General features: G+C 38.8%; 1 protein-coding gene across 13 annotated transcripts in view; it reads left to right on the forward strand.

Moving 5' to 3' along the window:
- ARHGAP29 (Rho GTPase activating protein 29) overlaps positions 1-14,858 on the forward strand; it is an 85,765-nt gene that overhangs the window by 36,289 nt on the left and 34,618 nt on the right. For 10 of the 13 annotated variants that reach the window (XM_059688772.1, XM_059688779.1, XM_059688775.1 and 7 more), the window contains 3 exons: positions 10,903-10,999; positions 11,361-11,433; positions 13,944-13,992. In XM_059688772.1, coding sequence (XP_059544755.1) covers positions 10,903-10,999; positions 11,361-11,433; positions 13,944-13,992 — 219 coding nt within the window. Of the gene's footprint in view, positions 1-10,902; positions 11,000-11,360; positions 11,434-13,943; positions 13,993-14,858 lie in introns of those variants that run through there. The other 3 variants (XM_059688783.1, XM_059688782.1, XM_059688784.1) reach the window with 3 other exon arrangements.

Raw genomic sequence — 14,858 nt, forward strand, 5'->3', positions numbered from 1 at the left:
ATTGAGATCAAATCAGAGCCTATTAAATTCTTTCTTTTGATGCCGGTTTAGTTTTCCAACCCTGGACAGTCATGGGGGAGATAGAAACCATTTTTGAATGTCTGTTTTGTGTCAGTCTAAGTGTTTTTCATAAACTTTCTACTTTAATATTTTAAAAAATATGTAAGGCACATTTTTATTTCTATTTTAAAAAGAAGAACATAAAGGGAAACTATTGTATCAGAAAGTGTCAGGAATGTGGAACATATCTTGCCATAACCCCCTGATTACATTTAGAAAACCACTATGACCTACCTTGCTTTGGAGATGTTAACTGTCCAATGCATTTTGCAAATATATCAAACTGTTAAAAAAAATCATATATAAATACTAACACTTTAGAATAAGAGAGGTATAATCTTGTTAGTGTTACTGCAGGTTTGAATGCATGAAATCCCTCCACTTCTAAGTATAATAAGTGAAAAATTAAATCTGACTCCTCTTATTTTGTATATTAAATGTGAAATTTACCTCTTATTAACTTTAAAAGAAAAATCCTTAGCTTTCCCCCATTTATTCTAGTAGTGATTTGTATTTCCTGTGTCTCCTCCTGTTTCCAAACAGGAAGTTCAGTCTGATGAAATATTTGGAATATGATAAGAGAGATAGATACAGCTTATTTTTGAAGTAGATAAAGATATCTTCAGCATGCAGTAATTGATTATGTACTTATGTATTTGTATTTTCATTAGTATTTACAATTATTTTGGTCTCATTTGTAATGTAAATTAAATCTCATTTGTAATATGAATTTTTAATGACCTGTGCTTGGCCTATATTTAAAATTTGGCAAATGAAAAAGAAAAATAAGCTTTACTAACATATCTAAAATTAGAGAAGCCTCATGTTTTCTTTCTGTTTTGAAAAATTAATTTTTTTTAAAATATATATTTTATTGATTTTTTACAGAGAGGAAGGGAGAGAGATAGAGAGTTAGAAACATCGATGAGAGAGAAACATCGATCAGCTGCCTCCTGCACATCTCCCACTGGGGATGTGCCCGCAACCCAGGTACATGCCCTTGACCAGAATCGAACCTGGGACCTCTCAGTCCGCAGGCTGACGCTCTATCCACTGAGCCAAACCAGTTTCGGCAGAAAAATTAATTTTTAATAGGCAATTTATTTACACCAGGAGTGGGGAACTTATTTCTGCCAAGGGCCATTTGGATATTTATAACATCATTCCCGGGCCATACAAAATTATCATCTTAAAAATTAACCTGCTATATTTCGTCAAACATTTAATTCAGCCCTAATGCCTTGGCAGGGCCACATCAAATGATTTTTCAGGCCTTATGCGGCCCTCAGGCCGGATGTTTCTCACCCTGATTTACACAGTTGATAATGGAAATACTGTAAAAGAGTATTTAATGGTGAAGTTTTCTACCTCAGATAATTAGCCACCCATTTTTTTCCCTAGATAAGCAACAGTTATTAGTTTTTTGTGTATCTTATTATGCATATGTAAGCAAATACAATAGGTTTTCTTTTTTATCCTCCTTTTTGCACAAATCATAGCATTCTGCTCCTTGCTTATTATTCTGTTATTTATACATAAAGGGTCTCTTTACTTTTTTGTTGTTATTTGTTTTATTTTTTTCAAAGCTACATGATAATCCATTATATTGATGTACTGTAATTTATTTCACCAATTTATTACTAATAGATGTTTGGATTGTTTTCAATTTTTTTCTGTTACATACATTGCTTCAGTGTTAATTCTTAGATAGGTAATTACTGGATCAGAGAATGTGTGTGCATTTATATTTTGGACATTGTCAAAGTGCCCTCCATAGAGGTTTCCCCTTCTGATAGCAGTACTGACAAGGCTGATTTTCTGTACCTTTGCCAACAGAGTTGGTTATAAAGCTTTCTTACCCAATCTTTGTATATCTAGTTACAGTAAAAATTGGTATATTGGTGTAGATTTGATTTGCATTTTGAATTCAGGTATCTTTTTATATGTTTCAGAACCATTTGTACATCCTTTTATGTCAATTGATCCTTTACCCATTTTTTCCCTGATTGTTGGTCTTTTTTTTAATATTGATTTGTACAAAGTCTGTGTAAGTGGAATTAGTCTTAATCTTTGATATAAGTTGAAGATTTTCTTTACTTTGCTTTTTATCTTTTCATTTACATGGTTTTTTAAAATTTTTATACTTAAATTTATCAATCTCTTGTATGATTTTTTGGCTTTAGGAATTAGGAATGACTTCTCTGCTCTGAAATTATAATAGCATTCTCCACTGTTTCTTCTTCTAAAGTTTTAATGGTGTCATTTATTAATTAAGACTTTGATATGTTCTAGAGCAGTGGTTCTCAACCTGTGGGCCGCGACCCCTTTGGGGGTCGAACGACCCTTTCACAAGGGTCGCTTGCCTAAGACCATTGGGAAACACATATATAATTACATATTGTTTTTGTGTTTAATCACTATCCTTTAATTATGTTCAATTTATAAAAATGAAAATACATCCTGCATATCAGATATTTACATTACAATTCATAACAGTAGCAAAATTAAAGTTATGAAGTAGCAACAACAATAATTTTATGGTTGGGGGTCACCGCAACATGAGGAACTGTATTAAAGGGTCGTGGCATTAGGAAAGTTGAGAACCACTGTTCTAGGGTATCTCCATGTCTAGCTAATTTATCAAATAATATATCTTTCCCACTGATTTTTTATGTCATCTTTATCATAAATACACTAAATTGTCACACATACTTATATCTATTTCTGGTCCGTTTTGTGTCCCATTGATTTGTTTAGTCATGTGCTAATGCTACACTGTCTCTGTTGTAGCTTTATAGTATATTTTATTATCTGATAAGGTTCCTCCTCTTTCCATTATTCTTTTTGTTGAGGATTTATTTTTCTATGAAGATATTTTAATTGGCTTGTCTAGTTCCAAAAAATATCTTGGTATTTTGAGAGTGATTTGGGTTAAATTAAATTAAAGAGAATTTATGTACTTAGCATTTCTGCCTGAGAATATAGTATGCATTTCATTTCAATTTTTTGTTGTTTTAGAATCAACTTAAAAATTTTCATTTTGTAAATTTTGTAGTTCTTTTTGCATCAGCATTCCCCCCCCCCCTCTGTAAATGGTGAAGTTTTTCTTCCATTATATCTTTTAATTCAGTAGTTTTCAAACTTCAGACCTGTTTTATGACATCAAGTTAGTGGACTGTGACCATCATTTTTAAAGTATGAAAGAGAATAGAACAGGAAAATCAGAATGCAACACTCATTGAATAAGACTTAAGGCTGTTTCAAAAACTTTATATAATAGGTAACTATTATGTGAATATGATGTACTCTCATGATGTAAAATGTTTTCCTTACTGAGGTGTTGGTAAAAAAAAAAAAAAAAGTTTGAAAGTTGCTATTCTAATAGGTCTAAGTATGAAAGCTATTTATGTGATTTCTTAAAGATATACTCATTGTGTCTTAGTGCTTATTGTTGAGACTTAGTAGAGTACCCAGTGGAGAAAAGTATTTGAACTTGGATGAAAATGCTAATGAGATTTTGAAAAAGAACTAATAGTGGGGTGAGAGTAGAGACAGAGACACCAATGATCAGGATGTTACATAATCCAGACGGGGTACAGTGTGACCTTTTTAACTAAATCGGTAATAATGGGAATGGAAAGGAGAAGAAATTTATTTAGAGGCATTTTGAAAGCTAAGCTAATGAACTAAGGAATGTATGGAAAAGAGTAGGTTTGAGGGACAGAATAGAAAGGAAGATAAAGTATTTAGTTCATGTTGAGATTGTAATGCTGGTGGGTAAAAACTGGGAAGTAGGGGAAGGAATATATAAAACAGACTATTGGAAAGGCGGGTCTGGAGCTCAGAGGTTAAAACTAGACAGGTAGTTTAAGCATTCACTCCCTTAAAGGTATGAGAGTTAATGAGGTTCTGTGGGGATAATGTATTAGTATAGAGAAGAAAGCCAGGGTGAGAAATGCAGGCTGAATGGGAACGACTGTATGAAGTACAAATTGTCTATAGATAGATATAGAACATGAGGATACTTACGTTTGCTAATTACCAAGCACTGTACTCTATCTAGGTGCTTTACACTTTCTCTGTTGTTCATTTCAATAATATGCCATTGTACATACCAAGAATTGAAGTTGGGTAATGTAGGTGACATAGGAAGTAGTAGAGGTCAAATTTGAACTCAGGTCTGAAACTCTGAAGCTTTCTTCTAATTACTATACCACATTGCTTTAAGAGAGCAGAATACTTTAAGATGGAAGGAAGTGTTTAAAATTTGTAGTAATAATAGCTTACATTATTGAGGATGTTCCTACTGTATGCCAGAAATGGTTAAGTCAATACTATTGTTAAATCAGCTCCTGTTTTGCAGCTAATGAAGCTGAAACAGAGAGAAGTTTGTCCAAGGTTGTATACGTATTAAGTGGCAGAGTTGTTGAGCATTGCAGGATGGGATAAAATTTTAGAATAAAAAAAGGCCTATAAGTTTGACTACTACTAGGAGGTTATTGTTAACAGTGTTATTCAGTGGTATTGAGTGAAAATATTAACTAACATTTATTGAGCATTTTCTGTGTAACAGGCTCTGTTCTAAGTTCATTCGATCTTCACAACAGTTCTCGAAATACATATTATGTTTTATAAATGAGGAAACTGAGGCACGGCAGTTAAGTTACTTAACCAAGTAAGAGACAGAGTTAGGATTTAACCTAGGTGGACTGGCTTCAGAAACCATTCTTTACCCAGATAGCAAACTGCTACCAGTGGGCTAAATCTGGCTGCTGCCTGTTTTACTGAGTAGTTTTATTGAATAGTTTTATTGGAACACAGCCACTCTTATTTGTTTGTGTATCATTGTATCTTGTTTGTTTAAATTTGACTCCTTTAGGCAGAGTTTATAGTTACAACAGACTGTATGGTCTGAAAAGTCTAAACTATTTATTATCTAGCTCTCTACAGGAAAAGTTTTCTTACCCTTGATAATCATTAAACTGGATGAAAAGCCAAATCCTGATGAATGCAGTCATGACCTATTTATAGAGGTTTGGTAGTAAAGAAGTGTTATGTTAGATTGGGTTGTAGCTTTAAGAAGAAATATGATAAAATGATTTTTTTTTTCACATAGGAAAGATTTGTGTATGTCAGTAGCATTTGCAAAAACATGTCAAGTGAAGCCCAAGAGAGGAGAGTGATAGTGATAAAGGGTTTTGGAGAATGCAGGAGAGAGTGGAAAGTTTATTATTGGAAAAGAGCCAAAGACTTTTCTTTGGAACACTGAAGAGGAGCAAAAAAGAGAAAGGATATTAGAAATATAGGGCTGTTTTGAAGTGGAGGCAAGGACAGTAATAGGAATTTTCATTAGATGGCTGTGACCTCATTTGGGTGGGGATGAAGATGAGGGAAGAACATCTACACTAATAAAAGAGAAAAATGTTAATTGGCGTACGAAGATACCCTTTTCATTGGCTAATCAGGGCTATATGCAAATTAACTGCCAACTAAGATTGGCAGTTAACTGCCAACAAGATGGCGGTTAATTTGCATATGTAGGCACAATGCAGGGAGGCGAAAGGGAAAGCAGGAAGAAGCCCCCTGCCACTGACAGTGATCGGAAACCCAGGGGGGAGCTAAGAGCTGGGGGAGCTAAACTCTGGGGCCGCCTTTGCCCTGCCCCCCAGCCATGATCGGAGAATCAGGCACCTTTGCCGCCCTGGCCAGTGGTAGCAGGAAGTAGGGATGGAGCCAGCGATGGGAGCTGGACACGGTCGAAGCTGGCAGTCCCGGGAGCTAGGGGTCCCTTGCCTGGGCCTAAAGCGGAGCCCACAATCGCGGGGCCGCTGCAGCTGCAGGTCCCCGCTGCCCGAGCCGGACGCCTCAGCCAGAGGCGTTAGGCCTGGGCAGGGGTGGAGCCTGCAACCGCGGGGAGCTGGGGGTCCCCTGCCCAGGCCTGACACCTCTGCCGGAGGCCTCAGGCCTGGTCAAGGGGCCGATCCGGTGATTGGTGATCGGAGGGTGATGAGGGTCAACTCCTCTGGCCGAGGCATCAGGCCTGGGTGGGGGGCGGAGCCGGGGATTGGGGGGATATGATGGTCCCCTTGCCCAGGCCTGAAGCCTGGGTCAGAGGCGTCAGGCTTGGGCGGGGGGTGGAGCAAGCGATCAGAGGGAGATGGGGGTCCCCTGCCCAGGCATGATTCCTGGGCCAGAGGCCTCAGGCCTGGGCGGGGGCCAGAGCCAGTGATCGGGGGAAGATGGGGGTCCCCTGTCCAAGCCTGACACCTCTGGCGGAGGCGTCAGGCCTGGGCAAGGGGCCGATCCTGTGATTGGAGGGTGATGGGGGTCAACGCCTGAGGGCTCCCAGTATGTGAGAGGGGGCAGGCTGGGCTGAGGGACACCCCCCCACCCCCACACCCAGTGCACGAATTTCGTGCACCGGGCCCCTAGTGTTTCAAATAATTGCCTTTCACTACTAAAAATTGTTTTTTTAATCCCCCAATCAGAGTAGTGCTTTGAAAAAGTATACTTATAGGAAAAAAAAAATTATAGAATTTTGGGTAGTATTATAAAGTATTTCTTTTCTTTAAAGTCTAACAGGTTAAAGTTTGGAAATATGAGTAGACTTTACATTTTTGCTCCTATTACATTATAAATTACCATTGAAAGTCTATTTTCCAATGAGATTTTAGAAACAACTTTACTGAGGTATAATTGGCATACAGTAAAGTGCACATATTTAAAGGATAGAGTTAGATCAGTTTGACATGCATATTATTTTGAAACCATCACAGTCCAGATAATGCCTGTTCCTTTGTAATCCCACCCCTCTGTGCCTCCCTGAGCTTCCTTTTCACCAATTTGATAAGTTGTGTTTTATTTTCATTCTGTGTAAAATACTTTCCAATCTCTTCTTTTATTTGATTCATGAGTTATTTAGAAGTGTGTTATTTAGTTTTCTAATATTTGGGGATTTCCCCAGAAATCTTCGTTATCTTTAATTTAATCCTATCTAGTCACAGAACATATTTTGCCTAATTTGAATCCTTTAAAACCCATTGAGATGTGTTTTATGGCCAATAATATGGTAAATATTCACCATGAACTTGAAAAGAATGTATTTTATTGTTATTGGTTGGAGTGTTCTATAATTATACCATCTTGTCAAGGTGGCTGATAGTATTGTTGAAGTCTTCCATATTCGTACTGATTTTCCATCTATGTTTTCTGTCAGTTATTGAGAGGGTTATTGAAATCTCTGGCATTACTGTGAATTTGTCTATTTCTCATTATAGTTCTACTAGGGGCCCGGTGCATGAAATTCGTGCACTGGGTGCTGGGGGTGGAGTGTCCCTCAGCCCAGCCTGCCCCCTCTCACATACTGGGAGCCCTCAGGCGTTGACCCCCATCACCCTCCAATCGCAGGATCGGCCCCTTGCCCAGGCCTGACGCCTCTGACAGAGGTGTCAGGCCTGGGCAGGGGACCCTCATTTCCCCCTATCACTGGTTCTGCCCCCAGCCCAGGCCTGAGGCCTCTGGCCCAGGTGTCAGGCTTGGGCAGGGGACCCCCAGACCCCTTCGATTGCTGGCTCTGCCCCTTGCCCAGGCCTGATGCCTCGGCGAGAGGTGTAGACCCCCATCACCCTCCGATCTCCTGATCGGCCCCTTGCCCAGGCCTGACGCCTCCGCCAGAGGTGTCAGGCTTGGACAGGGGACCCCCATCTTCCCCCGATCACTGGCTCTGGCCCCCGCCCAGGCCTGAGGCCTCTGGCCCAGGAATCATGCCTGGGCAGGGGACCCCCATCTCCCTCTGATCGCTTGCTCCACCCCCCGCCCAAGCCTGACGCCTCTGACCCAGGCTTCAGGCCTGGGCAAGGGGACCATCATATCCCCCCAATCCCCGGCTCCGCCCCCCACCCAGCACTGATGCCTCGGCCAGAGGAATTGACCCTCATCACCCTCCGATCACCAATCACCGGATCGGCCCCTTGACCAGGCCTGAGGCCTCCGGCAGAGGTGTCAGGCCTGGGCAGGGGACCCCCAGCTCCCCGGGGTTGCAGGCTCCACCCCTGCCCAGGCCTAACGCCTCTGGCTGAGGCGTCCGGCTCGGGCAGCGGGGACCTGCAGCTGCAGCGGCCCCGCGATTGTGGGCTCCGCTTTAGGCCCAGGCAAGGGACCCCTAGCTCCCGGGACTGCCAGCTTCGACCGTGTCCAGCTCCCATTGCTGGCTCCACCCCTACTTCCTGCTACCACTGGCCAGGGCGGCAAAGGTGCCTGATTCTCCGATCATGGCTGGGGGGCAGGGCAAAGGCGGCCCCAGAGTTTAGCTCCCCCAGCTCTTAGCTCCCCCCTGGGTTTCCGATCACTGTCAGTGGCAGGAGGCTTCTTCCTGCTTTCCCTTTCGCCTCCCTGCATTGTGCCTACATATGCAAATTAACCGCCATCTTGTTGGCAGTTAACTGCCAATCTTAGTTGGCAGTTAATTTGCATATAGCCCTGATTAGCCAATGAAAAGGGTAGCTCGTACGCCAATTACCATTTTTCTCTTTTATTAGTGTTGATTAGTTTTTGCTTCAGGCATTTTAAAGTTTATATTAGGTGCATGAATGTATAGGATTATGTCCTTTTGATAAATTGACTTCATCATTATAAAATGACCTTCTTTATCCCTGGTAAGTTTCCTTTGCTCAGAAATCTACTTTGTGTGATATTAGGCAGTAAGCTGGGCAATTGTAGAGCTCACCACATTTGTTTCTTGTCGTTTAGAACTTTGTTGCCTGATAGCAAGTGTCTTAAAAACTGTTGTCTCATATATTTTGTTACGAGTTTCTTATAGTTCTTTCAAGCAGAAGTATAAGCCTATTTTTCCATCTTAGCCAGAGCAGAAGTCAAAAAATATTTTTAAAATTAATTATGGTGGTTCTTAGATTTTTCTTTTTGTTTGTATTGGGGATACTTAGAAGACTCTGATGAAAGATAGGGACTTTTTGACAAAGGCTTATACATGTAAAATCTTGGTTGTAATTTCGTGAGGTTTGCAGGCTTAGGGTTTATTTCATTCCTGCTTAGAGATCCTTGCTTTCCAGCAAGTATTTTCAACCCTAATTATATGTTAGAATCACCTGTCTGGGGAACTTTAATAACTATCTATGCTTCACCCTGACCTATGAAATCTGAACCTTTGGTGGTGGGAGCCAGACTTTGGTTTAAATCTCCGTAGGTAATTCTAATGTGCAGCGAAACTTAAGAACAACTCTGTCTTAAGGCAAAGGAGTGGCTTCCTCTCCACTTGGTTTCTCTACCTTCCCATTGGTGGCAAGTATCCTAGGGAAGGTAGGATACAGGGAGCCAGTAGCTTCTTAAACTCAACCTGACTAGAGTGGTTACTTTTTAAAAATTGCTAATTCCACTTTCAGATTTTGTTCTGATAAATTGTATCTGGATTTTTATCAAAAGTGCACATAGAGCCGTAGCCGGTTTAGCTCAGTGGATAGAGCGTCGGCCTGCGGACTCAAGGGTCCCAGGTTCAATTCCAGTCAAGGGCATGTACCTTGGTTGCGGGCACATCCTCACTAGGGAGTGTGCAGGAGGCAGCTGATCGATGTTTCTCTCTCATCAATGTTTCGATGTAACTCTCTATCCCTCTCCCCTCCTCTCTGTAAAAAAATCAATAAAATATATTTTTTTAAAAAAGTGCACATAGAAATTATAATAAGAAACCTTTTTCAGTTGTTTCACATTTGCTTTAGCAAAATTCAAAATGTAGCCGAAACCGGTTTGGCTCAGTGGATAGAGCGTCGGCCTGCGGACTGAAAGGTCCCGGGTTCGATTCCGGTCAAGGGCATGTACCTGGGTTGCGGGCATATCCCCAGTAGGAGATGTGCAGGAGGCGGCTGATCGATGTTTCTCTCATCGATGTTTCTAACTCTCTATCTCTCTCCCTTCCTCTCTGTAAAAAATCAATAAAATACATTTTAAAAAAAAATGTTACAATATCCCTCTGATAAACATTAGACAGCTATCTATCAACTAACATGTACCTCAGCGCCCAAAGGCCTGTACAAAATAAGGCTATAAATAGGTAGGAATTTAAATTTTTTAAAACTTTGGGTATTTTTCATGTGCTATGCTTTGTATATAGGTTTTATGCTATGTCAAATGTATATAAGACTTCAGTTATTGGTAATTCATAGTGAAAAATGTATTTCATGTTGACTTAAGTAAGCCACAGTGTGTTTAGCTTTTTTAAAAAAATGCCATAAAGCAATAAGCAAGAGAAAATAGCACAGAGCACTTTTTTTTAAAAAAAAATATTTTATTGATTTTCCACAGAGAAGAAGGGAGAGGGACAAAGAGCAAGAAACATCGATGAGAGAGATGGATCAGCTGCCTCCCGCACCCCCCCCCACTGGGGATGTGCCCACAACCAAGGCACATGCCCTTGACCGGAATCAAACCCGGGACCCTCAGTCTGCAGGCCGAAGTTCCATCCACTGAGCCAAACCGGTTCGGCAAGCACAGAGCACTCTTAATGAGAGAGTTCTGGTATGACATGGACTCTGGGACTCCAAGACTGATTGATTTCATATTGAGTCACTTCTTAGATGTGTCAAATTATATAATACATGGAGTAGTCAGTTTGGAATGCCAGTTACTTTTGTGGAAGCTGATTTCTTGGTATGATTTTTTAAAATGAAGAACTTAAACATCGTGTCCTTTTTGTGTATTAAGCTGTTCATTTTCTGAATTTTCTGACGATTCTATAAGTAATGGTAGATTTGTAAGGGCTTAAATGACTTTATATAAATCTGGTTTAAAATATTTTCTTTGTCATTGATTTTAACCAACTTTTACCTATAGCTGTGAACTTCACAGATGTTAATGAAGAAAACAAAAACGACCTCTTCAGAGAAGTGTTTTCTTCCATTGAAACCTTGGCCCTTACCTTTGGGAATATGTAAGTAGAGGACTCTCATTTAAAGAATTTTGGGCCTAGGTATCCCAGTGAGAGTTATGTCACATAATTCAGTAAATACATGTTAAGTAAAGTGTTAACCAATATAAAATAGGATCACATTGGAAAAGCTTTATACTGGGTTGTTTTATTACTATATTTGAAGGTGTCTTAGAGCTATTTAGGGGCAGCATTCATTTGCAAGTGACTGTGTGGTTTATGTGAATAGAGTCTTAGGAATTTATTTCTAAGGATATTATTGAAAAAGAATTATTCTGGATGACATGTTGAATGTAAATCCTGTGACATAGCAATGTAATGACTTGTTTTTTTATTTCTTTTTTTTTTTAACCTCCCTCAATAGTCTGACAAACTTCCTTATGGGAGATGTAGGCAATGATTCATTATTTCGACTGCCTGTTTCTCGGGAAAGTAAGGTAGGGCAAATTTGTGTGAAAGCAAAGACACAACTTAATATTTCAATAATTTTCTAATCTTTATCTCAGCATACTCTTTTATAGTTTTTATCTTAGCAAGAAAAATATCAATTTCTATTAAATATGATGATTTATGGTAGTTTCTGGAACAAAAATGTGATTGTACTTTTTAAGTAGAACTACCATTTAAAAGAACATAGCTGATCATTTTAGTGTCTTATGTAGTGAATCTTCTATATCATATGGTCCAAAATTTTAGTAATTCTCAACCATTTTTCTCTCTTGGCATTGTCTTAGATCTTAAAGACTGTTGGAAACCTAAAAATATAACGCAAGAAGTAAAGAAGTGTTCATATTTTCACAAATCCTACAATTTGTTTGTTACCATGAAATACTTATTAACAGACATAGTAGGTCTTAAGTCTCCCTAAGAGCATCCCTATAAGTATGTCAGAGGATTGGGTTCTGATTTCGAATTGGAAGAAAAATTGCTGTGAAATAATAGAACATAGAGGAATCTATGTAGAATATTTCTTTAAAGGTTTATAGTTGCAGTATTTTTATTTAAATACATGTTTTCACCAAATGCAAGAAATTTAAACAAACTGCATTAGGAACATATGTTGATCATTTGCTGTTAAGAATGATCATATACAAAAAGGATTTCAACAAATATTTGGAAATGTGTCAAGAACTTGTAGTATAATCAAAATAATATAAAAGTTCTAGGTCTTTCTTAAAATGATACACAAAATATAAATGACTATGTGAGGCATTTGTTATGTGCTACAATATTGAGAAAAAAATACTATTTCTGAAGTCATACATTGATTAAGGAGGATAGTGTATAAAGCATATTAGAATGGTGAAGAATTTTAAGATCTTTGAATATTTTGCTATCGTTCATGATCTTTTTTTCATTGTTATCTTTTCAAACATTCTGCTAGTTCAGATGACGTAATAAAAATTATATCTGTGTCACAAGGCTCTGAACATTGTAACTTTTTGGTGTGAATCCTATTTCCTGTTTTGTGGACTCTGTTATGTATACAAATTATACTAATTCTTAATAGGAAAATACTTTATGCTTTCTTTTTTCCTTTTGCTCATTGTTTTCCTTTTTGCAGTTTTTAATGTCTAGAGATTGAAATAAAATCTATGATGATATAATACTAAAAATTAAAAAAATTACTTTGATGAAGAGTTTGGAAAATGTATTTAAAAATAATAGCTGCCATTTATTTAATAGTGCTTATTATGTATTATGTACTGTCTGAAGCCTGTTTCATCTCAGTCTTTAAAATAGCTTTATGAAAGTAGTGCTCTTATCCCCATTTTACAGATGGGCAAACTAAAATTAAGTGAACTTAAATATGTAGCCCCGTGACATATAGCTAATAAGTGATAGAGATGGATTTCAGTCCCAGGTCTCTTTGGTCTCTTTTGCATTGAATCCTTGCATATTTTATATTGCCTAACTAAATAGATCAGTTTGTTTGTGATCTCACAATTTTGGTAGATAATGTTTTCCAGCACTGTCCAATAAGGTAGCCTCTTGCCACATGTTTTATTTAATTTTAAATAAAATTAAAAATTCACTTCTCATTTACATTAGCCACTTTCAAATGCTCAAATAGCTACATGTAGCTAGTAGCTACCTTATTACTGCAGATATGGAACATTTCCATTATTTTAGAAAGTTCTGCACTGTGCTTTCCAATAGACATTTAGAGAAAATGCTTGTCTATAATAATAAAAGCGTAATATGCTAATTAGACCGGACAGCCGAACGACCTTCCAGTCATTCAGGACCTCCTTCTGGATGAAGCCATGGCAGCGGGGGCTGAGGCAAGAGGCGGTTAGGGGTAATCAGACAGGCAGGTGAGCAGTTAGGGGCAATCAGGCAAGTCGGTGAGTGGTTAGGGGCGATCAGGCAGGCAGGCAGAGGGATTAGGGGCAATCAGGCAGGCAGGCAGAGGGATTAGGGGCAATCAGGCAGGCAGGCCAGCAGTTAAGAGCCAGAGGTTAAGAGCCAGCGGTCCCAGATTGTGAGAGGGTGCAGGCCAGGCTGAGGGACCCTCCCGTGCACAAATTTTGTGCACTGGGCCTCTAGTCATATAATAAAATGGTAAAAGGGCTGGAAGAGATAGGTCTTTGTCTTCTGTTTAGATAACAGTCTACTTAAATTGCTTATATAATTTCCTGACTAATATTTTTGAGATCTGCAGAATTTAATGTTTTAAATGGATTCATTAACATTAACTAATGCTGTTAGTAAACAATAAGGTTATTTATTCTTAGACCTTGACAACTACTGTTGTAAAAAGCTATACAATTCTTATAAAATGTTTTGACATTTGAACAGAGTTCTCAGGACCTTTGAGTTCTAAATACTTGAAATACTTTAGCAGGAATTATGTCAGAGTAACAAATTAGAGTGAAAAAATTCTGAAGCAAAAATCTGTTACCTTCTGCTCTAATCTTAAATTTGTTTTCTTCCATGTTATAAGTCTTTTGAAAATGTTTCTGTGGAATCAGTGGACTCATCCAATGAAAAAGGTAATGCTTAAGGTACTTTAAACCTTTGTTGAACTGTTTTCAGTTAAATTCAATAAATGTTTTGAATTTTAATAAATGTTTTTGATCTCTTCCTGCTTAGTAACCTAATATGTATCTTAACATAATCTGACATGTAAAGTTTTACATATTAAACTTAAGGAAAAAAACCTGCTGGAGCAGATACTATGATGATAGATACTGATCAAGAATTACTGGGCTGGCCCTAGCTGGTTTGGCTCAGTGGGTAGAGCGTCGGCCTGCAGACTGAAGGGTCCTGGGTTTGATTCCAGTCAAGGGCACATCCCTGGGTTGCCGGCTCGACCCCCCAGTAGGGGTTGTGCAGGAGGCAGCCAATCTACGATTCTCATCATTGATACTTCTATCTCTCTTTCACTCCTCCCTTCCTCTCTAAAATCAATAAAAATGTATTTAAAAAATAAAGAATTATTGGGCTGGTAACTTGATGTATAATAGAAATACACATTAAGATCAAGAATAAATTTTAAGTTTAAACTGTGACTTTAATTCTAAATTGGTTACTTGTATTTTTTTAAAACTTTTTTATTTTTATTGATTTCAGAGAGGAAGGGAGAGGGAGAGAAAGAGAGAAACATCAATGATGAGAGAGAGAATCATCAATTGGCTGCCTCCTGCACACCCCGTACTGGGGATCGAGCCCGCAACCCTGGCATGTGCCTTGACCAGGTTCCAACCTGGGACCCTTCAGTCCGCAGGCCGTTGCTCTATCCACTGAGCCAAATCAGCCAGGGCATGTTACTTGTATTTTTTAAACCTGTTTTCATTGAAGAGCACGTTAGAATTTGAATGTTTCTTTGTTTAGAATTACAGGCTCATATTTAATATGT

This window comes from Myotis daubentonii, chromosome 3, assembly GCF_963259705.1.
Source record: "Myotis daubentonii chromosome 3, mMyoDau2.1, whole genome shotgun sequence".
NCBI lineage: Eukaryota > Metazoa > Chordata > Mammalia > Chiroptera > Vespertilionidae > Myotis > Myotis daubentonii.